At 32.6% G+C, this 12787-nt stretch overlaps 1 protein-coding gene across 3 annotated transcripts in view; it reads right to left on the minus strand.

The window, feature by feature from the left end:
- Positions 1-878: 878 nt before the first annotated feature.
- The window catches only part of LOC106715212 (homeotic protein distal-less), an 85650-nt gene continuing 73741 nt past the window's right edge, over positions 879-12787 (minus strand). Inside the window, exons 4-8 of one of the 3 annotated variants that reach the window (XM_014508443.2) lie at positions 5198-5327; positions 4668-4849; positions 4386-4469; positions 1828-1967; positions 879-1053 (exon numbers count right to left, since the gene is read on the minus strand). In XM_014508443.2, coding sequence (XP_014363929.2) covers positions 1035-1053; positions 1828-1967; positions 4386-4469; positions 4668-4849; positions 5198-5327 — 555 coding nt within the window. In that variant the 3' untranslated portion in view covers positions 879-1034. Of the gene's footprint in view, positions 1054-1316; positions 1534-1827; positions 1968-4385; positions 4470-4667; positions 4850-5197; positions 5328-12787 lie in introns of those variants that run through there. The other 2 variants (XM_014508442.2, XM_014508440.2) reach the window with 2 other exon arrangements.

Raw genomic sequence — 12787 nt, forward strand, 5'->3', positions numbered from 1 at the left:
AAGCAAAATAAACTTAAATTATTTATCACAACAGCATTTTTTGTGTCCCCGTTACTTTTGAATTGAAAATAAATAAATAATTAAAGCTTGCATATTTTTTTTATTTAATAATAATTCATGTTACATTCTAGCGTTTTATATTACGAAAGAAATTTTCGCACGAAAAATACAAAATTTCATTAACGAGACAAAACCTTTTTGTTACTAACCAATTACTCTAGCCGAAAAAATGTTTGTGTAAAAAATATGAAAACAAAAACTTTTTAATTTCACTAAAAAAGTACAACCGTAGATAAAATTCGGTTTATACAAAAACCTACAACGAAATTTTTATGATTGTTAATCTTTTTCACGCTAGATAACAATAAACATACAAGCTTTCTTTACATTTTAGACCATTAATAATGGCAAGAGTTTTGATAAACTATAAGTTACAATTTTAAAAGTGTATAGTAATATGGTCAATACATTTGTTTATCGCAATTATAAAAAGTAATCGAGGTGAAAAGATTACAAAAAATTTTCTATACAAGAAATGGCTAGAAGCCTTTATTTTCAATACACAATCCTATAAATATAATAGCATTATAAAAAAAAAACAGACTTTTATCTAAAAAGGAATGTGACAGCATTTTTTTCGGGATATAGTGGCATGCATAATTTCATAGAAAGTCAGAAATATATAGACTATTTCTTTTAGTTGAAATAGTGAGTTTAGTTACAAACAAAACAGCAAAATAATAGTACGCCCAAATTTGGTCAACTTCGTACCTAATTCATACTTATTAATGTAATATAGTTTATAACATTTACAGTAACCATTTTAAACAATAACGCACTATATTAAATATAAAAATGTACAATGTTTATATTTTTATTAAATAAATTCCTTAATTTAACGTTGGTTGTGCCGATACATAGTTTTAAAATTAAATATGGCGCCGAGTGAGCGCTCTTTTTTTCGCTTCCCGCCATTTTGAATGTGAACTATACTTGCATTAATTTATTTATCGTGTGTGTTTGTCCGATGGCTGTTACACTGCGGGCCAAACCCTGTTGACAAACAATTTCTTTCATTAATAAATTGATTACAGAAAATCAAGAAAGAACGTAATTCGTCTAATGTCCCTACCATAAACATTTACCTTACTTTGATCAGAGATTCTTAAGTTGCCAAGACAAAGAGGGAAAAGTTATTTATGACAAGTCGATACATTTAATTTATAATCACGACTTTTTAGCAGCAGTAAAATGTATCAACAAATTCGACTGCCTTTGATAATGAGATCAAATTGCCATGCAACTTTTCGACCTACATTATTGAAAATGCGAGCCACGCGTCCTATTTATGCATGCCATTATAACCTTTATCACACTATTTTTATTTACATGATATTTGTAAGTTGGCTGGATATAATGTGCTACAATTAACTAAAAGTCGAAATTCCTCAGCTGTCATAGTTGTTCTGTTCGTGTGGTCCCAAATATTGAGGTCTGAGGCCCATGCGATGGAATAACGCAAGACCGTTTTCGCTGTAAACGATTAAAATAATAGTTATCTATCATCATACAACCTTCGTGCTGATATAGTAGATATAACCTAAATCACTGGTAGTATAGAGATAAAAATATTATTTACTGAATGAAATCACAATAAGTCCCCAACATCGGTCTCTGACTGCTTTGTAAAGACAACTTTCTCGTAATGTACACATCGAAAAACATAGATATTTTATTATCTAGTGCGCCTTTTACCAACCAGCAACGAACGTCTTTTGACTTATAGTTTGTTACAATATGGTCTCCTAGTATATAGTAAAAACTCACGTCAGTAGTCCAGGGTTGGCGTCAGGTTGGTACCAGGAGTACTGCGGCACGTAAGGCGGGTGCGGCTGTGGTGCCGCCTGATGATGCAGTGCGTGCGCGGCGTGCGCGCCCTTCATATCCCAAGGCCCAGGTGGCGCGCCCTAGAGAACAAAAAGTAAATTACATATAGACATCAGATAGTGGTAACAGAAAGTGAATAACAATGTACCAGGATGTCACATAGGGTTTAAAGTAGACTCTTTTCTCTTACTAGGAATGTCAGGAGAGCTTGTTTAATAGACAAGTATAAAGGTCTGAAATTCTACAAATGATTTAATGTGAGGACAAACATTTAGGGCTCACGTATTATTAGATGCCCGGCTAAACATAGAGACATAGCAATAAGATGTGTTGCAGATTTTTCAACCCTATATGTGGAGAAACATGTTTGCAGGTTTAGCATCTATTTTAAAAATTATATAGCAATGTACCAATAGGAATAATTACTATGTTGTTATACTTTGCATGAATGGAACACGTATATCGTTTCATAACTAACTTGTTTTTAAGGTATCAGTAATAGTTTAGCTCTATTATTTCCCTGGGCGAGATTTCTACGGGGCCCACTTGTTACCATGCCTTTTGGAAGGGACTAGTCACAGTTTTATGTGAAACTGTGTAACAGACCTGTGGCCCCCTTTCTGTAGAGCGCCCTGGGCGGTCGCCTAACCGGGCCCTACTCTAACGCCGGCTCTGGTGATCATTACTTTAATACGTGGGTTGAAATCAATTATGTACGTGAATATCTATGACATATAAGTTTTTTTAGTAATATCGATAGCTATATATATTACTATTATATGTAGGTTAATGATAAGTTAACCTTTATCGCTTACACATCCAAAGTCAACAAAATGTCACAGTGTGAGGACGCATAACTTGAGACATACCCTATTACTAAGATCGGTTTATGTTGAAATGATACATATTATTTTGCATCTATTTTCGATTTATATTATATAAAAAACATGACTATATGAATGTAGAAAATAAAATAAGGCAAAAAAACAAAAGCATTACATCCAACAACTTTATTAACACTTATAATTACAAAACTAATAACCAATATAATATAATGAAACGGAACTAAGCGAACGTTTATGACTGAATTGAAAGTGTTTTATTAAGAACATTGGAAGGTTTTATAACGATTTTCATCAAATTATTTTGACCTTTTAATGAAGTAAGTGGTTTATATCGTAAACGATTTAGGGCGCTCACCCACCAGGAGTTTTTGAAGCTATCTAGATGCTATGAAGTAACTTATATGTTGTCACCTTTGTAATTAGAATTCTATAACATGACTAATGCGTGCATCATCGATATAGATGCAGTATAATATCGATACTGACGTTATTCAGTATCGATAAAGCATTGCTAGAGATGCGAAATAGTATCGCCTACGGATAATGCGGTATCGATAAAGATACCATACAGCGTTTTATGTACTGTACTTGTAGGATCTGTATACAGTTGCAGAACAATACTCCTGTAGTAGAGCCTGACTAGACTCGGTAGATATCTAGATAGAATTTAATACTCTAGTCTAATAGTCTAGACGTGTTACTAGTGCGTCTAGAAGCAGACGGTTCTCGAAAGCGTCTGCATCGCAAAATGTCACCGTGGTCAACTTCTTTATATTGTATTTACCGTCCGTTAGCTTAAGTTAATGGACTCATATAACTAATCCAGTTGAATGCAAGGCGCGGTCGGTCACGCCTTTCTACCTTCACTAACCGCTCACAGATCGCACCAGCTATTTATTTGACACGCAACAAGTTCGCTTTTTGTTCTATTAATTTTTTTATGTCACTATTTAGTTAATGGAACGCTTTTCCAATAATTGTCAGGCAAATACCAAATGATAAAATAACAACGTTTCGACAACAAACATTAAATGGATGAATGTTTTAAATACAAATGAAATAACTAACTAATAAAACTGTCATGAAAGGTACAGAGGTGTGTTAATTTTTATTTATTCCTTAGACCCAAACTTAGTTTACGTTTAAGGCCTTAAAATGTTTAATGAAAACTTATTACGTCAATTAGTAAATGGAAATCTATTATCAAATTGCAAAAAAATGCGCTAACGAGTTGTATTAAATCCATACATCCTTTATTTTAGCATTCAATTAAAAGATATTGATTTCTTATTCCGTCAGATTTGTTCGGAAGTTTGAAAACAGCGATCATTCCTAACATAACATCAAAAAATGATCGACGTACAGGAACTTTGTATACAGGATGATAGAATACATCCGAAAGCAGTAGATATTATCTGTTGTAAATACTTAGTAATTTAATTACGATTAAAACATTCCTGAATAATACAGCCTTGATTCTATACATATAGTAATACTTTTTGGATACAACTTAAAATGTTGCGGTATTTTTAATCTTTGGGTTATAAATATTTACTCGAGTAAATAGGTGAGGAATTTAGACGAGGTTAAGGTTGTAATGCCGCAGTAATATAAGTGACAAATTAATAAAAATTAAATAAAAAATGTACTTACATAGCCGACTCTCGGATCCCACGACTGCTGGTGCGGTGGCTTGATATCGCATGATGTGCCGTCCGGCGAGCGACCCGCATTCGGCTACAAGTAACATATTTATTTCAACGACTGGATTTCCACACTACCATACGTTTTTTACTATAACTCTAATTTCATTTTATAATCGATTTTGAAGAGTGAAGTGTCATTTAATCGGTGTTTTACCCCTAAGTGATATAGACTCAATGAGTCGGATTTTTTGTGTTAAGTAACAAATAGTTAATATCAACTCTGTCTTACATATCCAACCTTAACATCCCAAGATGGCTGGGGCGGTTGTTTGACGTCCCACGTGCCGGTGGGCGAGAGGCCCGGAGAGAGTTCGGAGACAGGCGTCGAGCTCGGCGTGGGCGAGTGCGCTTGCGCCCCGCTTTGGTACGCTGATGGCGAGTGCTGTGATCCGCTAGAACTGCCGCCACCACCTACAACAAACATTGGTTCTAACTATATGTCGGTTACAATGACCAACCCGGATGTCCCATCTAAATATCTTAAAAAAACAATATTGGTGACAAATACATTAAATATTATATTAGCGATCGCATTGACGTGGAAATCTCCGAGATTATTTGCTATCGATTCGAAGGAGGTCAAAGGAACTTTTCATTTACTGGCGACTTATAATATTGTGGTATCTTTATAAAAAAAAAATATAGTGCTTATGTCTTGGCAAAAATTTGGAAATGGCCAGTTATCGACACTTTTAAACATGTCAAATCCAATACTACTATCCGGGTATACTATAAAAATGTGTATGTTGCTTGTCTCACCGTGTAGTAATTGGTTATTGCTAGGCGGACTGCCGGGCGGCAAGCCGAGGCTGGGTGGTGGCGCGCCCACCTGCGCTGCCTTCATCATTTTCTTGTACTTGCTGCGTCGGTTCTGGAACCATATCTTAACCTGCGAACAAAATTATAACTTAGTAAAACATCAACATAATTCACGTCCGTAAGAAGAGTAAGCAGGGATCACGAACTTCTATTTGGTGCGGTCCTCTCTCACATTAATACGTCTATGGTAGAATTCAAAAGGCTGACAATGACATTTATTGTCTATGGATTAATGTTGGAACGTTTCGGTGTTCAAAGTGATGATACAAACATTTTTAATAAGTCTGTGATTATCGCCTCATAAAGGTGTAATTCTTTACATAGGTTTGTTATTGGAACGAAGTTCCTTATCGCGCGTTGTGAAAGGGGGCTAGACGGAAAAAATTCTTACGAAAAGTTGTCACGACACTTTTTGCTATATCACCATGGCAACGACGTGACAATATATAACGAAAATTCATAGAAATAAAATGTACTTCTTGTGAAGACTTAAGTTATTTATTCATAGAAAAAACATTGGTTCCTTCACTAATTAATTGAAAGGAACTTCGTTCCATCCGGGTGTCCCTTGACACCTCTCAATTTTTTTTCTTAATCCCATTGAATTCGTCTATGACAACGAAATTGACCTGCTGAATTTAAAATAATATGTCATTTTATTTCATGTGTAAATACTCGTCGGATAGGAGTGCTATATGTTGCGCTATAGCATCTTTCTTTACAAACCAATACGCTGATTGATATTTTAATTTCTGACACGGTTAAATTCTTTAAAATATAGTGAAGTTGTCAGTCTTGCCGTGGATTTCCACTGTTGTAGTAAACTTATTGTTAATTTGTGCGTGTAAACACATGGTTATATCGACTAATTAAAACAATAAACATTCATGACTTGAAGAAAAAAGTAAAAAAGAGATATTATAGCTCTTACTTCATTAATACAATCATTAAAAAATATTTATGATAATTAGTTTTACTATTATTTGCTGTGCAAGCTTTTTTTAACTAAGATTAGCAATCGTTCGACCTAATTACTGTTTAATAAATATTATCTGTACTAATATTATGAAGAGGAAAGATTTCATTGTTTGTTTGCTTGCGTTGAATAGGCTCCGAAGCTACTGAACCGATTTGAAAAATTCTTTCACTGTTGGGAAGCTACAATATGCCCGGGTGATGTAGACCATATTTATTAGTAGATTTCTTTTTCATTCCGCGCGGATGAAGTAGCGGGCAACTGCTAGTTTTTACTAAACAATGCATAGTTGCATAATTAATTCTGATATTATAGACATTTACTGTACTAATGAAGGAATTAATCAGTTTTTATTTGATATTATTTTAAAAACATCAATATAAATAATTATCTGCAACTTGCATGGGCTAAAAATAAAAACTTTTGCAGCTGTCCGTTTATATTTATGTGTATAAAAAATAAAATGTCTATGTCAACTTTATCATTTACTACGAAATTTCTATTTCATTCAATCAAAAAGTAACAATCCTATAAAAAAATTATTACATTTTTTTAATTAGCGGGTCTAGCACGAATATATGTGACGATCGCCTTCGTAAAGTCATCGTCAATTTTGTAAAAAATTGTATGAGATTCAGAAAAAAAAAAACTGGTGTACGCCCTCTGCACAATTTTAAGTACAATTTTTTTTCAATGACGACACGATGACGATTGTCACAAAAATCGTGCTAAGCCCAGTGACCAGAATAGCTAGTCATATTTTAGTTGAAAATATCCGTGAAAATCCATAAAATGTTTTAATTTGTGGAATTCGATTGTAGAAAAAAACAAAAAATTTAAAAGTCTTTAAGAAGCAACATAAGATACGTTATATATCAAATTATACACCGGAAAAAAAACTTTCGGTGACAAAATAACTTGGAACCCATTGCCTTTACGACTGATCGTATAATCTTATATCATCTCCTGAACTATAGCTAGGTCTAGTATCGATATTATTCTTAATATGTGCATATATTTATATACAAAAATAGCATATAATAATTATGTCAAAGTCACTTAGCAACCTAGATTATATGACCCAGTAATTTGTCAATTAGTGCGAGAATACAAATGCGCGTGCGCATGGCATATTTCTATGTAAATCGGTAATGCGATTTATCAGTTCTCAAGGTTCTGACGTTAAATATATACATATATAAATACGTCAACTTAATGCGGGTATGCAGAACAAAATGAATAGTGACAACGAATTGACACTAATTGTCTACCACTAAAAAAATTAGCAATGTGTGAATTATTTTTTCTGTGCAGTTTGAAGCACTTATTCCTTTTTAATGGTCTTTAAAACAGTCGCTTAGTGAAGATTACTCATATTAAATTGAGAGTAAGCGACTCTTGTAGTGGGACTCTGGGTATGCAACTAATTTGTCACGAGACAGGCTGATTCATTGATTATTTATTTAGAAAAAAAAAACTATACTTGTCACAATTTATAAATTGTGTAATAATATCATTACACTCTAATAAATACGAAAAAGTAGTTTTCTAAATATCGTGTAATATTTTTATCGATAACATTTAGTTGTATCCGAAGTAACTTTTCATCATGAGCATCAGTAAACAGAGTGGGCTATGTGACATATATGTAGGTAGGGGTAGGTGCGTGCGCGGGGGCGGGGCCCAGTGCGGGGTGCTGGCTGCCGTTACTACACCGTTACGAATAGTAGTGATGTCACATTGATACGATATATCGATAAAATTCAACATTAAGAATGCAATAAGTGGTCAAGTTATTATGCGTTAAAATCATGTTTGGTAAATTTCGGAACAACTGAATTCCTTAACTTATTAAAAAAAAAACATTTAATACTGCTTTCTTAAATAAAACCCGATACTGTTGTGATTTCAAACATAATTTAATGAGTTTTATAAATTTACATTATCACGCTAGTAAAATAAAAAAGCTTATTGCAATTTTAATGTAATAAAAAAAGTTCCGTAAACCGATTTATTTTATAATTAAGATATTATATCAGTAATTATAAGTGATAAATGGATAGTAAATGAAACCAATTACCTTGTATGACATAAAAACCGCAATTCGAAGTTGTTTTTTTTATTTTACATAAAAATAAATTCATTCTAGGTGACAGAAACAGTGTTTTAATTGATTTTAAATGATAGTACTCTAATTATCTGTAATGTTTACTGTATGATTTAAATTATTGTCTTTAGCGTATATCTTAAAAAAACATTCTTATATCAAAGTTTACTCGTAATATGATGTAATAAACGGTAAATTTAATCTAAACGTAATAATATGCTTCGCTTAGTTAATAGTATGTTGCGATTTTTTTCTACATCGTAATTATTAAACTTGTTGACATAAGAATTAATCTATTATTATACAATTTATCATTATTATAAATATGATAATATTTCTGTTTTCTATTTGTTTGTTGTTTTAAATTGTCGCAAATAAAATGTATGAAATATAAAATTAATTCCCAATTAAAAAAATAATACACTTTTAGGAAATTAAATTGTATCTTATTCACTTAATATGAGTTCATGATTAACTATCAAATTTATTAAATTTTAAACTTTAAGTGTAATTTGTACGTATGGTTAATAGCTTTAGGTTTTTATTGTTGAGAACAGTTTGTTAATTATTTTTAGATATATCGATATCGATGAATTGAGATGACAGGTACATCACTAATCTCCTCCTCCAATTTCACCCCACCTCGATTAGTCGGGTCGCAGGCCACGCTATAACTTAACCCCATTCTACCTAACTCACTCTATTGGCATTCAACTCACTCAACTTAACCCGCTTCGAGGTTATGTTTTATTGCATTATTTAATCTCATTCACGATGATTTTCATTCACTTAACTTATGTTGACTTAGTCTTGAAGATTTCAAACATGTTGCCTTAAAATGTTAATTGATGATTCAATAATAGATTTAGGGTGATTTCAACTAACATGGGTTGTGTCTAATTTTTAACCGTGCTTGTTAAATTAATGTCACCTTATTTGATGATAGGTATTATTCGACTGTTTTACTGTATACCTCATAAGACCATGTAACCGAGCTTTTATTGGTAACCTTTAATAACTATGACATTACTAGCTGTCGCCTGCGACTCCGTCCGCACGGAATTAAAAGAAAAACTTAATAAGTTGCATATGTGTTCTTCCAGACTATTTTCTACATCTGTGCCAAATTTCATTAAGATCCGTTGAGCGGTTCCGAAGATACCTTCAAACAAACATCCATCCATCCAACTAAACATTAGCATTTATAATATTAGTAAGATAGATTAGACCTTTAGAATTGTAGAATGAATTGTTTGAATACAATACTTAATAAGAATCACCAGGAAGATTAAGATGTAAATCAAAATAATTCATATTTCATTTACCTATTGATATTATTAAACGACTTTAAAGTAATATAAATGATACAATTCAATACAAAATGTAAATAAAGATATAACGACATCTTCAAATGTCACAAAATTAAAAGAAAAACACCAATGATATTTAAATTAAAACAATTAAAGATAAAATACACGTAACAGCTCGTATTTGTACATTTTTACAGTATAAAATAGATACATCTGCCTTCGGAATGACAAAAGCTACTGTGTTACCAGAAAAAAAAGCATGAAACAAAATGGCCGTCGGGCACCATATGCCAGCGACAACCGCAATGAAATTATACTACTGTGGAGTACATTATTTTACTGTCTGTACATTCGTCGGTCACGCTACTCCGTTCTGTTTCCTTTGTTGTGTGGTATTTATTTACCTAAAACATATTTCAACTGGATTTACATATTGTTAGCCGAAACGGACTTTAAATATCTTTGTTGTTAAACTTACGACGTAATAGAAAAAAAATTATATATCAACAGTTTTGTAGAAGGAATAAAGAAAGGCTGAGGTCGAATTCATAACTAATTAGGTGTCACAGTTTGAATATTCTAATGGTTGAATAATCGTTTCGATTTCTCTTACTAAATCTACACTAAGGGAACATTTAATATCACACAGTCAGAGAGTACAACGGTTGCTCCATTCTATAAAAATCTATCCTCTTTCTTATTTGCTTGTCACACCTTTTTATAGCTCAAGTCAGTTGTAAATCTCGCTCGTTGCACTTAAGTTTATGAACCTAGCCACTAACAAAGGCGTAAAATAACTTTAAAAAGAAAAAAATTATAAAGTAAGTTAAAAGGACAATAACGATATTACTCGGTTTTTGCACTAAATCCATTTACTTGGCTTTCCCACCGGCGTGGAGTCGAGGTCCGGGCATTTCGTCACTGTTCGCCGTCGGACGGCGGTATGCGGGATACCTGTATGGGACGGTGGTATTCAACATATACAGCGGCGGCGAGTACAAAGAAATATCGAACATAAGCCGCATAGCACCAAGAAACTTGGTGCCCTCGCGAATACAACTATTCCGCCACTTCCATGGACTGGTTTATGCGGTAGGTGTACCTGATAATTATGTGACGTTGAAACGTAGGTATGTAAAAATGAAATTACATAAGTTCAAAATAAACCGAAAATTATTTAAATTTAATTAAATGTTCATAACTTTAAAACATTAAAATGACACTAACGAAATTTATATTTAAATTCTCGTAACAAAAGTTCTACGACAACAACAACAAACTATCAATTGAAACGTTTGAAAACTTAATAATAATTAAATTTCACTTTGAAAAAAATAAATAAAAGAATTGACGGAATTGAAAAGCATAAAAAATATAAGAAATTTTAATTATTGATATAATGAATGCAGTTTTTTTTATAAAATACTAACGGAATTTTGTTACAACCTATATTAATTATGTCAATATATTCTTCATTAAAGTTCTAATATTAAAAAACATCAATCATGGCTATTCGAACGACTCAATTTGTGAATGGCTGAGAGAACCTATAAATAATAAATTAAAAAGTTATTAATATTAATGCTGGCCGATAGCGCATGACGCGGTTCTTTGCGTTTAAAAAAAAAACGGTAGCTCGTACAAAACTGCATGCCGCGGCCGGACACTGAATGATGTGGAGACTCCTTCGTTTTTTGAAATTTTCTTTCTTTTGTCAAAGCGACGTACGTAAAGGTTGCCAGTGTCTATTAGTGGCATCCGTTTTTAAAAACATAATATTATGGTGTCTATATTTATTCTACTTCAAGTAATCTAATTATTAATGAAGAAAATGCTGAAGAAGAAAAAAGGTCAAATTTCGGATACGTTGCGTAAAATTGCGTGAACAACTTAACGTTCGCTACCCAAAGAATAGTAGCAGCATAAGAGATTACCTTAGTAGGGGAAACACTCTCTCTCTTTTTTCTCGCTTGTCCCATAGCATGCTTATAGATATAGTTGTACTGCTGTCAAAAATTACTTAACTGTTGTAACTTAGTACCTCCCCATCAATACCTATATTTTCTAAAGATACATTGTTTCCTTCTACATTAAAAATACTGTCGACAAAAAAGTGTATAAACCTCTATAAAACGTATCGTTTTATGAAAAAAGAACAATTCTGTCATTAATAAATCTTACTAAGAATAGTAAATGCAATAAAATTATGCATGAATAAAGTTATGTTTTACATAAGCTATCCATTAATATGTATCTGCACCACACACCGCGTATACAAAGTATCGGATACATAGGATAGATACAATATCTAATATCCGATATCTAGTATGATGTAATAATTAGTGATGCGTATATTTTAACATATCGATATCGATGAAACTAGTCGGGAGTATATCCATAAGACTAGATAATGCAGTTCAATATATTAATCGTTGATAGGTAAAATAATAAAAGTGGTTACTTTTCAATAAAAAAATAAAAAAATACTGTTAAGTCGGCCTTAAGCTATAACTGTATAACTTACAGAAGTCAAAAATTACTATTGAATTTATGTATTTGTATGTAGCTGTCAACCGTGGCTCCTTCCGCGCGGAATTAAAAAAAATAATAGCCTATGTGTGCTCCTAGACTATGTTCTAAATCTATGCAAAATTTCAGCGAGATCCGTTATGCTGTTCTGGATACCTTCTAACAAACATCCATCCATCCATTCAAACATTTATAATATGAGTATGATTTTACCCATATAATAACCCATCGAATCGAAATAGGTCAAGCCTATTTAGAGACGGTCGCATTGAAACGAACTTACATACAGACATACATACCCGCGAATTACTCTCATGTCAGTCTTATTATCTCTTAAACATATTTTTACAGCATGTGTTTGTACTTAGTATATTTAAATGTACTAATTAAGATAACATCTGAGTTGAGTTAACAAACGTTTGGTACACGATCAACTCCATATCAACAGGTGTTGAATAAAATGTTGCTATTTTATCATCAATCAATCTCTACAGCTGGCAGTAGCAGTTTGGCACAAATACGGCAAGTGACCATCGCGCGCCGTTTCGCTTTTGTATGGTCGGATTTGTATTGTATTTCCACTAAAAAAATGCATTTAAAACTTACTG

This window comes from Papilio machaon, chromosome 19 (assembly GCF_912999745.1).
Source record: "Papilio machaon chromosome 19, ilPapMach1.1, whole genome shotgun sequence".
Taxonomy (NCBI): Eukaryota; Metazoa; Arthropoda; class Insecta; order Lepidoptera; family Papilionidae; genus Papilio; species Papilio machaon.